The 16378-nt window shown below is 50.0% G+C and overlaps 1 protein-coding gene across 1 annotated transcript in view; it reads right to left on the bottom strand.

The window, feature by feature from the left end:
* PLEKHH1 (pleckstrin homology, MyTH4 and FERM domain containing H1) overlaps positions 1-16378 on the bottom strand; it is a 69893-nt gene that overhangs the window by 2248 nt on the left and 51267 nt on the right. The window contains 21 exon segments of the mRNA XM_064374974.1: positions 2-184; positions 308-447; positions 812-858; positions 861-902; positions 1174-1320; positions 1629-1715; positions 3163-3292; positions 3404-3546; positions 5347-5488; positions 6519-6619; positions 7676-7831; positions 8260-8437; positions 8944-9041; positions 9366-9542; positions 10448-10560; positions 11366-11474; positions 11875-12057; positions 12408-12488; positions 13803-13964; positions 14318-14404; positions 15560-15670. Coding sequence (XP_064231044.1) covers positions 2-184; positions 308-447; positions 812-858; positions 861-902; positions 1174-1320; positions 1629-1715; positions 3163-3292; positions 3404-3546; positions 5347-5488; positions 6519-6619; positions 7676-7831; positions 8260-8437; positions 8944-9041; positions 9366-9542; positions 10448-10560; positions 11366-11474; positions 11875-12057; positions 12408-12488; positions 13803-13964; positions 14318-14404; positions 15560-15670 — 2617 coding nt within the window.

Genomic DNA, 16378 nt, shown 5'->3' with positions numbered 1-16378 from the left:
GGGAATGGAGTAGGAGAAATATTCACAGCAACGTTGGCCCCTTGGTAGCACAGGAAACAGAAGCAAAGAACTGTCGTCCATCCAGTTCCCACAGCTGGCAGGCTCCAGGTGGGTGGGTGGGTGGGTTCACAGTTGTAGAGCAATGGTTCATATAGCTGGCCATGATGAAGGTAGCTTCTGCAATCTAAGAGGAGGTCAGAGATGCGGAAGAATTAACTACTCTTGGCTTGAATCCTGGCTTTCTCACTTATTAGCTCTTATATTGAGTTCCTGGGCCTCAGTTTATTTAATCTTTTAAAATACCCACCTGGGAGAAAATATCCAAAGAGAATCATGACTGTGCAGTTCAGAGGCCTAGTGATGTGGACCCCTGTTGGTCTGGAGATCCTCTGAGATGCACAGTGCCCTTCTGAGAAAAGGAGGCCCTGTGTTCTGCTCTGGTTAGCTCTACAACCAGGGAAGGGGGCCTTCTTGAGAAAGGGATCTGTAGATCCTCTCCTTTGGCAGGGGTGGTATTAAAGGAGGAGTAGGTTTGGCAAACTCTAACTTTAGGATTAAAAAGTGGAGAACAACGGGCTTTCCAGTGAGTCACAGGGGAGTCAGGAACAATAAATCAGAACTTAGGTTCCTAAGCCTTTGTAATTGTTATTTTTGCTGGTCAACATTTCCTGTATTGAATAGAACAAAGTCATTAAAGCAAAAGAGGTCTTTTTGCTGTCTTCCCCGTGACAAGGAAGAGGGAGCACTGTGGGACTGTCCCACTTTGTAGCTAGCGTTGGGTCAGCAGAACCCAGGGGTAACATGAAAGCACCGTAATGAGGAAGCTGCCCTGCCTCGAGGTCTGCTGCAAGGAAGAGAATAGAGCAAGCAAGCACCCAACTGAGGACTGCATGATGCTGGGGCTTGAGAGAATAAAAAAGAAAAAGTGAATAGCATAATAGTAGCAATGCCAGGGTTAGCTCCCTCCGAATATGCTCCTTTACCTACTAGCTGAATGGTGATATTGAGATGCAACACCACCTGAACCCTTTAGAATACTAATTACAGATAAGGCCCACACTTTTATCTGGGCAGGGCCCTTGTAGAGCACTAGCATAACCCCAGTTTTCTTTCTAAGCTCCAAGCCCACCACATCTTACCAGAGTAGAACGTTTTAGCAGCTGTCAGACCTACCTTGGCAGCAGCCATCCGGAAGATCAACTTCTCAATGTGGCTTTTTCCAGAGCTCTGGTCTGGGATAGATCTAATCACAAGCATGAAGTCATCCCTGCAGCCACCAAAGGTTGTCACTGAAGAGTAGGGGTAAGTGATGTGCACTTGCTGTGGAAAGGAACCAGTCAGTTCTGGGGAAACTTTCCACCTGTCCCCCGAGCTAGGCACCAGCACCCCCATCTCTTCTAGGCACAGGCAGCCTTAACCAGGAAAGAACTCTCAAGTGGTCATAATTTGGAGATCTCTGTCTTGAATGTCTACAAACAGCATCTAGACTAGAGGACAGTGGGGCTAGGGCAGGAGTGGGGCTAGGGCAACCATGGTCACTGGGTTCAGGCTTTTGAGTCCACAGAGGAGAAGAAAAGACCATGCTGAGGAAGAGGAGGGGTCAGGGAGCAGCCTGCATCCTTTCATACCATAGTGTTATGGTCCAGGATGCTGACGCCATCCTCATTCACAGCAATCCACACCAGAGCGTTCTCCTTGGAAGACAGCTGGGCAGGCTAGGGAAACAGAAACAACCCATCAGATATGTCCACAGTTACAGATTCTGAACTATAAAAACTTTCTGAGAAAGAAGGCACATCCAGGGATCTGCTAGGCAGTGATTTCCAGCCACCTGATCTTAGAAAACAAAGATGGTATTTGTATGGTGTATGCAGTAAATAGACAAAGCTACTTGTGAAAGGAGACACTTGGCCTTGGGGCTCTGGCCACCTACTAACCATCTCAAAGGCAGAGGCGATCTTTCTCTTGGTGTCCCGAGAACCCATGCTGCCACAGCACACTGGATGGAAAGCTCTGTGCTACAGAATAGAGGTCAGCCCTGGCTGCTCTGTTAGGGGAATGGGGAACAGGTGGTTTTCTCCTAGTCTTGGAAACAGCATTCTGAAACCTCTAGTCTCCAAGCTGAAGTGCTTCTGACTTCAACCCATCTCCTAGGGACTGTAAGAAATAGGAAAGCAAGAATGCAGTCCTGTGGCTTTAGGCCCTACCAGTAAGAAAGTAAATATTTAGTGCACATTCCTGTAATGACTGATTTTCACTGCCAGGACTATACTATGGCAATCCAGAAAATCTCTCTCTTACCCCAAAGGGAGGCAGATAGACATTGGACACGTGGCATTTTTCAGAAGCTTTTCCCAACCTCCCAGACCAAGTGGGTCCACATTATATACCTTTATAACAAGCTCTGTACATTTCCTTCATAGCACTTGTGATGGCTTATACATATTAAATATGTACAGAGAAAAAAATGAACACAACTATTTGATGAATATACATCTCCTGCACTAGATGGGAAGCTCCATGAAGGCAAGGACCAGGTCTGATTTTCTCACCTCTTATAACCTCAAACAACCAGCAATGGACATAGTAGGAGCTCAACTATTTGTTGAATGAATAAATGGCCATTTTCTGATCTGTGGCTTCAGTAAACAGGATCACTGCCCAGCTTTCAGCTGTAATTATCTATAATGTTTATGCACACCAGACACCCAGTGAAGAAACGTTCCTTCTGAAATTACTATTGCCCACCTGGCCTTCATACGGAGTTGAAATTAACTGTTGCCTGAGTAATATGATTCCCCTGTATGCCATGTCAAACCAGTGGAGATGTATTTGTTTAGGTTATACATTGTTCTTTCGAACTTCAAAAAAACAAAACGAAAGCACTCTTGAGAGGGATATTATATCAAGTCTGAATCTTTGTGTGTGAATTAGTTGATCGCATCTTTTCTATTGGGGTAGTCAACAAAGGACAGATGAAGATAAGCAATCACAACTAACTCTGCTCTGGACTGCTGAAATCTGGAGGCCAGAAATGGTGGAGGGATAGTGACCCCTGGTGGTTACTGGTGTGGAGGTGGGGGCTGCAGACTGGTCTGGCTCAAACAGGAGCAGATGGGGACACACCTGAGGGTGTGGGCTGCTCCTTCCACTGGCACTTACCTGAGCAGCAAAAAGCTTAGCACCAAAGAAGGGCCATTTCCTGGCCACCGTCAGGTAGATGCGGATGCACTCAGGAGGGGAGCAGCCTTGCAATGCTGCCCATTTTGTGGTCAACATATCTGCCAGGTGCCTGATGTGGGCAGATGGAGAGAAATGGTGCCAGTGAAGTGCCAACATGTCTTCATTCCAGCTCTGAGGCCTCCCCACAGTGACTTGCTGCAAGACCTTGCAGCCTACCTACCTCAGCTGTTCAGGGGGGGCCCCATGTCTATATCGCCTGGGGTAGAACCTGTCCAGGACCTGCTGGAGGAGATGCTGAGCCTTGGCAGGGGATGTGCCTCCAGGGCCTGGCAGGGCAGGCTTCTCCAAGTCCCCATATTCTACCTGTGGTAGAAGCACATGGAGACCAATCAAAATCTGAAGGTGGATGGGCCAGGTGGGAGCTGTTGAGAGGTGAAATAAACCATTATTTTATTGCCCTATTGGTGGGGCATGAGTAGATGTAAAAAATACTTTGGAAAAACACTTCATCTCAAGTTTTATAGACACTAGAGAAACAAACTTAGGGCCCTAGAATATTAGAGATCACCGACTAACTTGGATTTTGCAGCTGAAGTGAAGTGCCTTTTCCAAAGACAGTTAATTGGTAGCAGACAAGGGAAAACAATGTGGAAATTCTGGCTTCCAGTCAAAAAATATGGCTATAGAATTGAAGATGCTGCAGATCCCAGAGTACAGCAGAGTGTTCTAAATGTGGCCTTTGGAGTTGGACACCTGCCGTAAATCCCAGCTTTGTGTCTCTGATCAAGTTACTTAAACTCGCTGAGCTTCAATTTCCTCATCTATTAGGTGGGAATAGGATGTATGCTATATACATATATATATATATGTATACACAAGGGAGATTGCATATATGCTTAGTACAGGGCCTCCTATGCAGTATTGCTACTGATGTTTATAATTATAAAGATCAGCTGTTATTGTTTCCCCTTACTTTCCAGCATGTAAATCCAGATTCTTTCTCATTCTTTTTTAAAAAATATTTTTGATTTTCTCTTTTTTTTTTTTTTGAGACAGAGTTTCGCTCTTATTGCCTAGGCTGGAGTGCAATGGCATGATCTTGGCTCACCGCAACCACCACCTCCCAGGTTCATGCAATTCTCCTGCCTCAGCCTCCCAAGTAGCTGGGATTACAGGCATGCACCACCATACCTGGATAATTTTTGTATTTTTAGTAGAGACACGGTTTCTCCATACTGGTCAGGCTGGTCTCAAACTCCCAACCCATGGTCTCAAACTCCCATGGCATGAGCCACCATACCTGGCCCCAATATTTTAAATTTTGTGGGTTTATAGTAGGTGTCAGACTCTCTTATGGGAGCCATGAAGGTATTCCAGGTAAACTTTATAAACCATCAGACCTAAGTAGAATTAGGAAGAGGAACACACATTCAGACTTGGACTCTCCTTCCCATTACATTTAGAAGGCCACTGGCCTAATTCTACTTAGGTCTGATGGTTTACATTATCCAGGTATCATACTTAATACAACCAACCCTGTGGAGGCTGGCAGAGAAGTGTTTGTTTATTTTGAGACAGAGTTTTGCTCTTGTCGCCCATGCTGAAGTGCAATGGTGTGATCTTGGCTCACTGCAACTTCCACCTCCCAGGTACAAACGATTCTCCTGCCTCAGCCTCCCGAGTAGCTGGGATTACAGGTGCCCACCACCACGCCCAGCTAATTTTTTTTTTTTCCAGCAGAGACGTGTTTCACCATATCGGCCACGCTGGTCTCGAACTCCTGACCTCAGGTGATCTGCTCACCTTGGCCTCCCAAAGTGCTGGGATTACAAGCATAAGCCACTGCTCCCAGCCAAGTATTTTTAGTTTTGGTATACAGAGAAGGAAACTAAAGCATAGACAAGTGAAGTGACTTAGCTAAGACCTCACAATTGGAAGGTGTATAGGACTCAAACCCAGGTCTCTGGATTCCAAGTCCAGCCTTCTGCACACATCCTGTATCTGCGGTGAGTGAGGAGCTCTGCTCTGTAGGAGTCAGCTGCTCTCCATCCCAGAGACGGCAAGGCTGCCCTCTTCTGGGCACCATAGGATCTGCAGAATCTCTCCCGTGTTTCAGGCTGCATGGTGCCTTCATTCTAAGCTGATAACCCGACAGAACCTTACCTGGGCCATCAGGGCAGCCATCTCAAGAGCCAACTCCTTGTTGACAGGAAACCTCCCTGCCAATATCTCTCTACTAGTTTGAGAGGCAAGGAGCAGCCGTTCTCGGTCGGTCTCCCCTTTGACTTGACCACGAAAGTACAGCCTGCAGGGAAGAGTAAGAAGCCAGGACTTAGCAGGGATCCCAAACAGGGATGGGGCTTTCTCTGGGTCTGTTACCTTTATTTCCAAAAAGAGAAACTACTCTTCTCACATTATTTGTGAGCCTATTTTGTATTGCCTCCAGAAACACGTAACCAAGTATGACACAGCAGATGCAGGGCCATCCTGATCCCATACCAACAGGAGGACATGGTTCATTCTGAAGACACCGTTAAACTTACTGCATTTGGTAAGGGGAATCTGGCACCCAGAATTATAGATTAGGGGACTGGGTGAGGTAAGACACTATTGGAAACTATTTGCCTGGAGACATACTGAGATGAAGGGATGGGATTTTCTTACTCGAATTGATAGAAAGTCAGGATGTCTACTTCTGTATTTTCTGGAATTGGTATAGGAGCTATTTATTCTTTAAACAGCTGGTGCTCATACGAAATTTCACTCTCACAAAGTAACACACTTAGCCATCCCATGAGGTTGGTCTATTTTCTTTTCCTTTCCTTTTTTTTTTTTTTGAGACAGGGTCTCACTCTGTTGCTCAGGCTGGAGTACCATGGCACAATCTCAGCTTACTGCAACCTTGACCTCCTGGGCTTAAGCTATCCTCCCACCTCAGTCCCTCCCTCTGAGTAGCTGGGACTACAGGTGCATGCCACCATGCCTGCTAATTTTTTTATTTTTTATAGAGGTGGGGTTTTGCCATGTTGCCCAGGCTGGTCTGGTCTGTTTTCTTGGCAAATGTACATGCATGTGTGCATGCATGTGCACGTGTGTCTGTGTGTGTATATACAAGCACACGAAGTACAGGGAAGGCTGAGAGAAGGCCTGAGCTGCCCAGGGTTTCATAGAGTATCAGCAGCAGAGCCAGCCTGTGCCTCAGCTAGTGACTGCCAGGCCATGTTATATCTGTGGGTCCCTCCCCTGTATGGATAGGCCGTCTAGTCGAGGAGGTAATGAGCTGCACCTAGTGGCAGCCTTCGTGTTTGGCCCCACCCTTGTGCAGTGCTTAGGACCTGTTCTTGTACATCAGCTTCACGACACGTGTCCCACCCTCAGACTTCCTGGGGTGCAGCTCCTTCTGGGCTTGTTCCCACTTGGAGATGGCATCGCAGATCTTGAAAAGGCAAAAGAAGAAAGTCAGAAAAGTTCCTGATAAGGGGAGAAGGGATCAAGGTCCAGCCAGGGCAGGACTCAGAGCAGAAGAGCAAAGAAAGCTAAGGAAAGGTCCTCCCGGCAGGAGGCCGACCTGCAAAACCTCATGCCTCCTGGACCCAAGGTGGCCGCAGCTCACTCACAAACAGAGGGAACCCTGGGCAGGGTAAGCAATAAAGTAAGAAATCTGCCCTGCTGCCCTCACCAACTGAGGGGCCTCCCCAGCGGCTAGGCAGTCCCCTGGCCTTCGATCACCAGCTCCATTTCCATTCCACTGACTGCTGTTCTCCTCTTCAACGAATATGCCCAAAGGCCTACCATGTAACAAAGGCTTACAGGTGCCTAGACATGGGCAAAGAATGTATGTGGTATAGTTTTTCCAGGCAATGTTAAAAGACCATAGAAGGCTTTGTCCTGTTGCCTTAAAGAAAGTACACAATGGAGCCAAATATGCATCAAAGTGCTAGAGCACCTTCTCACAAACACTGATCCCTCATGGCAGTAATCCCAGACCACAATACAAGATTGATTTTAAATCCCATTCAATGGCCTTTAGTTATAGGGACACCATAAGGACCTGCCTCTTTAAAGTGTCCAACATATAAGCATGGCATAGGTCCTGGCAGAAAGGGTAAAAGTGAGGTGCTGGGTACAACACGACATCCAGGGGATCCATGCATACAGCTGAGAGCCTCTGAGTGGGCACGTGTAGGCAATGGCTTCGTGGGGCCTCCATGTCCCTACACCAAGCCAAGAAGAGGCTTTTCTTCTGGATGCTGATAGCCACTCGAGGGAAGTAGGATTGTAGAGATCTTGTCCCCAGAGACAAGAGCACACAACAGCTTTTTTCTCCCTGCCCAGGTACATTTTAGGATGGCACAGAAATGCTGACTAAGGAAGCACCTTGGGCTCAGCACCAAATGAGCTACCAGTCAGGCACCCATCAGATGAGCTCTTTCCCCACCACCAATATCCCTGAGCAGGGAGGGGCTCAGCTGGCTTAGTGGGAGGCTGTCACCTTGACACTTCCCTGCAGGCAGTGCTCCAGGTCCCTGCCTGAAGGATCATCCGTGAAGAGGGCAAAGCCAGAGTGGGAGGGCTTTCTCATGCCTATCTCCTGGTTCATCCGCTGAAGGAACTCGTCAACCGTGGAGGAGCCGTCAAAACCAACCACCTGAGGCGGGAGAAGGTTCTGTCCCAGAGTGAACTTCCCGAGAGGAGCTCACTAGGACTGGTGAAGGGGTCTGGGTACAGCAGGTGGAAAGGAGCAAGGGCGAATACAAGAGGCCAAAGCAAGTTGGTTTCTATGTTCATAAGCAAAGGGCCAGTGCATAAGGGATGTGAGCCCTTCCACTATAAACCAACTGGGCATAAGCTGGGTCCCTCCTTTACCAACAATCTTTTGGAGGCCCTTTCTTATGCCACTTTCGTGGTCAGCATCTCAGCTTCCCTGTTCATGCAATGAGTTCATAAAATCTACTTCTGGGGCACCAGTGAAGAATCTGCCAAGCCTAAGGAGCCTTAGCATCCACCTGGCCCAGAGGTATTCGCTGGATGGTGACAGGAGAAGACTAGGGGCAAAGAGCATGCCCAGCTCCTCACCTGGTAAGTCCCATTGGTAAAGTGCACGGGGATGCTGAAGGGCAAGGAGTGGTGGAAGGGGTTGCGCAGCAGGATGGACACCACTTCCATGCGCGATGGCCTGGCTTCCCGCTCCCCGGTCTGCAGGGTCCGCTCCACTGCCCGCTGGCAGTAGGTGGCATACTGGCCAGTTTCATTTCTAAAGAGACAGAAGGAAGAGGGGAATATGATGGACTCTGCTCATCCCTGCCACTTTCGCACCCTCGGTCCCTATCCAGACTCAGCCAGGACCAAAACTGTAGCTGGGGCAGGTTGTGAGAAAAGCCCTGAAGATTCTGGTCTGGGGCGTTAATTTTGTCATTCAGGACCTTTATGTAGCAAATTACTGGCATGGATATTTCTTCCAAAACCCAGAGGACACAACAACAGAATAGCATTTGGGGACAGTTTGGGGGCAGTGTGGCTTCAGGTGAGAGTTGCCACAGTACATCCATGGATGCATGGATTGGTGTGCAGAGAAGCTGAAGCATGCCCAGATCCCCATGCCCCCATTTGTGCACAAGACGATGGGTGAAGTCTCCATGACCACTGAGCAGTCTCAGAGGACAGAAGTGATCTGGTCTGTCCTAGACTCCTCTCATCCCTTGTATTCATGCTGCAGTTGGCAGTGCTCAAATGGCAGAGGAAACAGCCAGGTTCACTCACCTGGGATCTGCATGGCGTTGGAGCTGCTGCTTGACATACCAGAGGAAGTGATGCTGAGGAAGGAAGAGTGGCGCACACAGAGCGAGGAGCTGCCAGCACTGCCAGGGACACAGACAGCGTGGGGTTAATGCTGGGCCTGCAGTACCACCTGTCCTCACAGCCCTGAGCTACAGAGCCTTCAGCACTCTTCCCCCAAACCAGAGCCCCCAACCTGCTGTGGGTACTGGGATAGCCAACTTGGTCAGAATGCAATCACCAGTCTGTGCACAGACAGCTCAGCCATACTGATGCAGTGTGGAGCACAGAGGCTGCCCGCTGGCTGAGTTCACAGCACGCCTGCCTGCTCACCTCCTCCCACCTTTCCCACCTGGGCAGCCCGTGCCAATGGCTTTTGTCAGCTGCTCTACCCCTGGCATGCCCACCTGCATGAGGGAGTACTTCTGAGGCGGGCGGCAGCTGGTCTGCTTCATGAGTTGGCAGTAGATCTCACTCTGTAGCTCGGGGTGAACCAGGCAGACCTGCAGCGCGGTCTGGGCCAGGGACACATGGTAGTCCACTGAGGCAGCTTCCACCGGCACATTGATGAAGAGCTGGCAGGACTGGGAGGGAACGACAGTGAGCACAGGCATACCAGCATCCCCTGGGTTTGGAGAACTGAACGGCTTGGCCATTTTCCAAGCGTTCAAGGGAGGTTCAAGTTCACTGACAGCCCTTTCTAAGACGGAGCACTGTTACTGCTTGAAGGCATCTCTGCTTACTAAAAGGGGCTATGGGCTACTTTGGGATAGAATCTTTCCTTTTTAAAATGTTCTCATTATATAAACAAGGCAAATTCATTTTTTTAAAAAACAGAAAACTCAGGCCAGGTGTAGTGGCTCATGCCCATAATCCCAGCACTTTGGGACACCAAGCTGGGTAGATCACAAGGTCAGGAGTTCAAGACCAGCCTGGCCAAGATGGTGAAACCCTATCTCTACTAAAAATACAAAAATTGGCCGGGCATGGTGGTGGGTGCCTGTAATCCCAGCTACTTGGAGGCTGAGGCAGGAGAATTGCTTGAACCAGGGAGGCAGTGAGCCAAGATCATGCCACTGCACTCCAGTCTGGGCAACAGAGTGAGACTCTATCTCAAAAACAAGAACAAAAACAAAAACAAAAAAACAAAACTCAGACGTTCACGAAGAACATGCTAAAATAGGTCCGAATCTCTCAGGTCCAGAAGCAACATAAACCTGGCCTTTTCTGCTTATCTATAGGAGGAGGGGCGCTCCTCCAGAAGAGTGTTCATTGGCCTTTCCCAAGGACTGTGCATGATGTTCCAGAGCTGCTTCCCTCCCAGTGAGAGGATTACATTCCTGCCATCCAGGAAGCGACAGGGACTTTGGGGAGTTTCCTTCCTTTCCTCTCCAAATCTCTCTGTGGGTTACCCCCCAGCTGCACAGGGCTTCTCCGCCCAAGTATTGAGAGTATCCCGCTAGTGGGCCTGGCCTCCATCCCACTTTACCTTGAAGAGCTTGAGGGCCTCCGTCTGTAAGGCCTCCGAGGGCAGGGTGGTGAGGGAGGCGTACAGGCCATCTTTGCTGTAGCACAGCATGGGGTGCCTCCAGAGCGGCGACTCTGCCCAAAGCACAGCACCAGAGAGCAGGGGCAGTTACTACTGAGAGGTGACTCACCTCCCACTCACCCCCAGCTTTACTTTGTGGGGAAGAAAGCGGTTTATCTATCTTGGAATAAACTTGGAAGACACTTGGGTTGTGCTGGGTTTATCATCCATAGGGGTATGCAGGTGGGCATTGCAATGAGCACCCTCATATACATGGCCATCCTCATGGAATGGCAGTAGGGGTGAGTGTGCAAGGTTGTGGGTGTCTGAGTGCAGATGGATGTGTGCAGGGGAGGCATCTTTCTTACTGTGTCAGGTCTGGATGGAGGAGCATATGAATCGGTCAGAAATACACAAGGCTCAGAGCAGTAGTAAAGGGGTGTGTGTGGTATGTGCCATTAATTAGTTCCTCAGGGCCCTGAGAATCAGTAGCAAAATAAAGACTGCAAACGGGTTGGCCTGATCCCAATTTAGGCTTCACTTATTAATTAACAAATTCTAACTATAAATTAACCAGCTACCTTCTTTCTTCAACCCTCTGCCCAGCCAGCAACGCTGCAGGTTGATCCAAGTAAAACATTGACCCAGGTCCCTGGAAAATTAGCTTCCCAGATAAACCCCTTCAGATGCAGAGTGGTCACCTCAGTATCTCAGCGGGAGACAGAGGGGCCCTGGAGCTTGGGATGGGAACTTCCCCTCTGTGGCTTAGATGTTTTAAAAACAGCTTCGGGGTACAACACTGCTTTCTTTGGGATCTTGACCAACAGTCACCCAGCCACTACCCTCCGACCCAAGCAGTGGTGACCACCCTTGCCTTACCTGGGTCTCCCTCACCATCCATCAGTTTTCCAATGAGCTGCTCATAGGCAGTGCCCACCTTGGCACTGCTGCCACCCGCAGCCACTGTGAGGTGGTACAGCCACGTATCCTGGAAGAGTGTAGAAAGCATCTGATGGGGACGGGGAGGAAGAGTAGAGGCAAGAGCTCCAAGGAGGGCTCCTCGAAGGGGCCAAGCCCATGGTGGGGTTCAGCTAGTTTGGCAGGCATGAGTCAGGGCTACCTGGAAAGACTGAGGATCAGGTGAACATGAACCCAAGTTTCCAAATTTGCGATTCTATCACATGACCTCAGTGAAGCAATGTTGGTCATTGGGAATAAATTCGGTATAAAGGAATATTCCCATTCAGAGAATATCAGTTGTCAAAGTATCCAAAAATAAATAAATAAATAAATAAACTTGAATTTTGGGAGGCTCAGGGGAAAGAGAAAAGGGAAGATCAGAATCACAGGTCTGAGCTTGGCCCTGGGGGCCCAGCCCCCTTCCTTACCTTTTCATGCTTGGTGCCAATGAGGAGGTAGGTGGGGCTGTGCTCTGGGGGGTGGATCACCAGGGTGCAGTGGGAGGAAAGCAACTGTCTGGTTCCTCCAGCCTCATAGTCCTCATCTGAGTCACAGGATCGATCTACTTCCTCTATGTGTGCGTCCCGCACAGGCAGGCAGCCCAGGGGTCGCTGTGGACAGGAGCCTTCCATGAATCAGAGAGCCAGTGGGGGACAGGGAGTCTCCTCTCTCCGAATACATAGGCTCTGTAGAGCTGGGAATCGTGAATATGGACAGATGACAAGATGGGGAGGTGGAGACTATAGCATCCCAGCCAGGCTGGCAGCAGAACAAGGCTTGCTTGGAGAAGCACCAGAGACCCAGGCAGGCAGAATCTCACACTCTGGAGGGATCCAGCCAACTGGTTTTGTATTTATTGTGGGGTTACATGGGGTAGGGACTTTCATCAGGACATGGAGTGACGGTCATGTGCTTTAGGGGAAGCAGGAGAGTGGGTATTTTCGGGAGGCTGAGGAAGTACCTTGTCCTCATGGCTCCGATAGTAGTAGAAGTTTTTCCCGACAAGAGCACACCAGACCAGCTTGGAGTGGCCATGCTTTACCTGTAAGACAGAAATGAACTGGCATTATGAGAACTAGGTGACTCCAGAAGTAAATCCAGGCCTGGCAAAGAGAAGCCACAGGGAGACAGATTTGACCTGTGGTAGAGATGGAGATGCCATTTGGGCTCCCTACAAATGGAACCACCCCTTTCACATCAAGGGGGCCATGGTGTGCACCATGAAGCACCCCAGCCATATGGGCTATTCAGTGACCTATGACCTGCCATTAAACAATTAGCCAGGTCAATCAGATGTCCCCTCGAGGCATATGAAAATGGGAAGAACTTGTTAGGTGGCAGAGGCCACAGTTGTCAGGATGCCATGAGGGAGGGAGGGAGAACAGCAGGCTGAAGCCCTCTGGCAGCCATGAATCATGAGGAAACAGAAGCTGCACATAGGCGGAGGAGAATGACACAAACAGACTGAACGGGAACCAGAGGCACACAGCGAGCCTGCCAGCCCTGAGCTTGCTGAGCGCGAGTATCTTTGATTCCTGCTGGTGTTCTGGTCTAGCTAATGCACTTCCTTGTTAACTTCCATTTTCTTGGGCTTAAGAAGCACTTCTCTGTTCTTTTCAGCCAGAAGAGCCCTCACAAAAATGTCTCTGGGGCAGGCCTGGGGTTCTTTTTTTTTTTTTTTTTTTTTTTTTTTTTGAGATGGAGTTTCGCTCTCGTTACCCAGGCTGGAGTGCAATGGCGCGATCTCGGCTCACCGCAACCTCCGCCTCCTGGGTTCAGGCAATTCTCCTGCCTCAGCCTCCTGAGTAGCTGGGATTACAGGCACACGCCACCATGCCCAGTTAATTTTTTGTATTTTTAGTAGAGATGGGGTTTCACCATGTTGACCAGGATGGTCTCGATCTCTTGACCTCGTGATCCACCCGCCTCAGCCTCCCAAAGTGCTGGGATTACAGGCGTGAGCCACCGCGCCCGGCAGGCCTGGGGTTCTTTAAGCCTCTGAGCGGCCATACGTACCTCACCCAGGTCTCTTCTTCCCGCTATTAACACTGGGGCGGGTACAAGGTGGGGGTGGGGGACAACCCCTAATGACCTCAAAATGGAGGCAAGGTGCTGCTTTCCCTTCTCTTTCTTGAGAACAGTTGTTCCAACAACCATGATTTGTTTCCAGGGAATCACTCGCCATCACCTCGTGTGGCCTGGCCACGTTTGAGGGCTGGCCAGCGAGTCACTGTGAGGAAGCTCCCAGAGAAAGGAGCCCCGTATAAGGGGGGAAGCCACCACCCTTGGCACCCGACTCCTGGCTCCCCTGACTCACAGGAGGCGCACATTCCTTCCCTATCACCCCACCCCGTACCTTGGTCAGCCAGCCCTTGACGGTGGGCTTGGCGCCGCCCTGAGGCAGGGCTGGAGGCCCGGTGGCCTGCACCTTCAGCAGGCTCTGGAGCACTCGGATCCACTCCTCCAGCAGGCTGGGTGAATCAGCCGTCAGGTAGTAGGTTTTCTTCTCAGAGATGAGCTGTGGAGGCCGAGATGTCGGGGCAGGGCAGCACGCCAGGAGAATGGAGTAACCAGGACCTGGCTCCGAGGTGGCACCTGTCCCTGAACCCAAGGGGCTGGCCTTCTGCCTGCCCTAGTGCCCCTCCCTTCTTTTCCTCCTCAACTTTTTCTCCCTGTCTCTCCTTCCCTCACTCCATCTCTCATGTTTTGTCTCACCTGCCTTTCTCGTACTCACAAGCTAGGATCACATCTAAATGTTGATCTGAAGTCTTTCATTCATGCTCATTTGGCCCCATCTCTGTCTCACTCATAGACATATCCAAACCCAGCACCTCTTCTGTCTAAAATACTGGCTTCTAGGACTGTGCTCACCTGAAACGTCTGTGAACCCTCCCCTCGAACGATTTGGCAGCGGGAGTTCAGATCCACTTGGCCTTGAGGTTTCCGGATGACATCACTCTGTAAAGGAATAGGGAGGAGAGCGGTTGAATGTGGAGCCTTTCCGGAGCATCTCATTTACCCTCAGATCTTACTCCAGGCCATAGGCAAAGGGAACATGACTCCCAGTATTCCGGCTGTGTTATGATGGGTAACTTATTCTAGATTCTGGCTATAGTTAAATGGAGCCTTAATCAGAAACATGAGTCCTTCTAATCCAAGCCTTGAAAACAGTAGAATGAGCCTTTAAAACTGGGTCAGACCAAGTATGGCAAATAAGTGGCACATATAGCACCATTCTTATCCTTTCCAGCGCTGCTGCAGACCTTCCAGTCAATCACAGCACGCTTTTTCACTGAGCAATCCAGGCCCAAAGTCCTTCACATGATGTTCAAGACAGCCACTACCAACCAACTGGAGCTGCACAAGAAATGAGGCCTTTTGCTGTCTTTGAAACATTAAAATTGGGCTGGCCACAGTGACTCTTACCTGTAATCCCAGCACTTTGGGAGGCCTAGACAGAAGGATCACTTGAGCCCAGGAGTTCAAGACCAGCCAGGGTAATACAGTGAGACCCCAGCTCTATAAAAAATTTTAAAAATTAGCCAGGTGTGGTGCAGGCCTGTAGTCCCAGTTACTCAGGAGGCTGAGATGGGAGGACTACTTGAGCCTAGGAGGTTGAGGCTACAGTGAGCCATGATCACACCACTGCACTCCAGCCTGGGTGACAAAGCTGAGACTCTGCCTCAAAAAACACATTAAAATTGGTTCTGCGGGGGGGTCCTATCAAACTGGTTCCCAATAACCAAGGCTTCTTAATTCCAAACAGTGGAGGAAGGAGGTAGAGGAAGCAATTAGAACAATGGTGTGTTAGAACAACCCAGATGATATGAAGGCAGCCTGGGAACAGCTCTTTATAGATGAAGAAGGAGTTGTCCAGCCAGCTGGCCTAGAACTGCCTTCGACAGTCTCCATGCCCTACTTCATTCTGAGAACTCACGGCCAGGCTGAGGTCCCCAGGTGTGGCTCACAGCCTCAGTGCGGTTGCCCCTCCCCACCTGCCAGACCTTTGCCCTCTGGCCTTGGGCCACACTTCCCTCCTCCATCCCATCTGACACAGTCCAGGGTCAGACACGGAGTCATTTTGACTGCAGTGCTGGGCGGGGAGGCTCTCACCGGGGACTTGTAGTACATAATCTGTCCCTGTCTCAGGACAAACCAGCGCCTCTTCCACGTCTTCATCCGGCTCCCCATTTTCAGCAGGTAGCCTGACTTCTCCAGTGACTCCTGAAGGGTGGAAGGGCATGGGGGGAAGAGGAAGAAAAGGGAAATCACTCAGGGCTCCCACACATCACACAGGTCCAAGTGGCCCAGCTGCCTTACTGCTCTGTCATCAATTGAATACAAAATTATTGAGTACTGACTCAGTGTATTTTCAGGGTACCATGCCCTGCTACAGTTCAGAGAAGACTAAATAAAACATGGGTGGTCCTGCCAAGAAAGGGTTCCCATGCTAGCTGGGAGAAGCAGCTAGCAGAACAGGGGCTGCTAGAGGGAAAGCTTGGCCAGGGAGAGCCTCAGGAAAGAGCCGGCCCTGAACTGGTCTTGGAAGACAGGTCAGCCTCTCCCTCAAAGACTGGGAGAAGGGAGAAGACCATTCCAGGCAGCACAGAGGGGAAAGAGGGCAAGGCAGGTCTGGGCAACCATGGGCACATCAGCCAGGCAGGACTGGAGGGTCATGGAGCCAGGGAGATGATGGGGCAGCAGAGAGGTGTAGGGCAAAGGATAGGGAATTACATCTGGATTGAATGCTAGCCCTGGCATGTAGTGGCACAGCTTGGAGCCTCAGGCTTCTCATCCATAAAATGGGGTAATAACCCTGAGAGGATTGTGAGGACAAATGAGACAATGCCTGAAAACTGAGCCCAGTGTCTGGCATCCTCTGAGTTCAATGCACCTTAGCTTGCATTAGCATTCCAGGCGATAAAACGAAGT

The sequence above is a fragment of the Aotus nancymaae genome, unplaced genomic scaffold, assembly GCF_030222135.1.
Source record: "Aotus nancymaae isolate 86718 unplaced genomic scaffold, 86718_ANA_hifiasm-v0.15.2.pri h1tg000011l, whole genome shotgun sequence".
NCBI lineage: Eukaryota > Metazoa > Chordata > Mammalia > Primates > Aotidae > Aotus > Aotus nancymaae.
The sequence above is the reverse complement of the archived record's forward strand: the minus strand, read 5'-3'. Positions and strand labels throughout refer to the sequence as shown.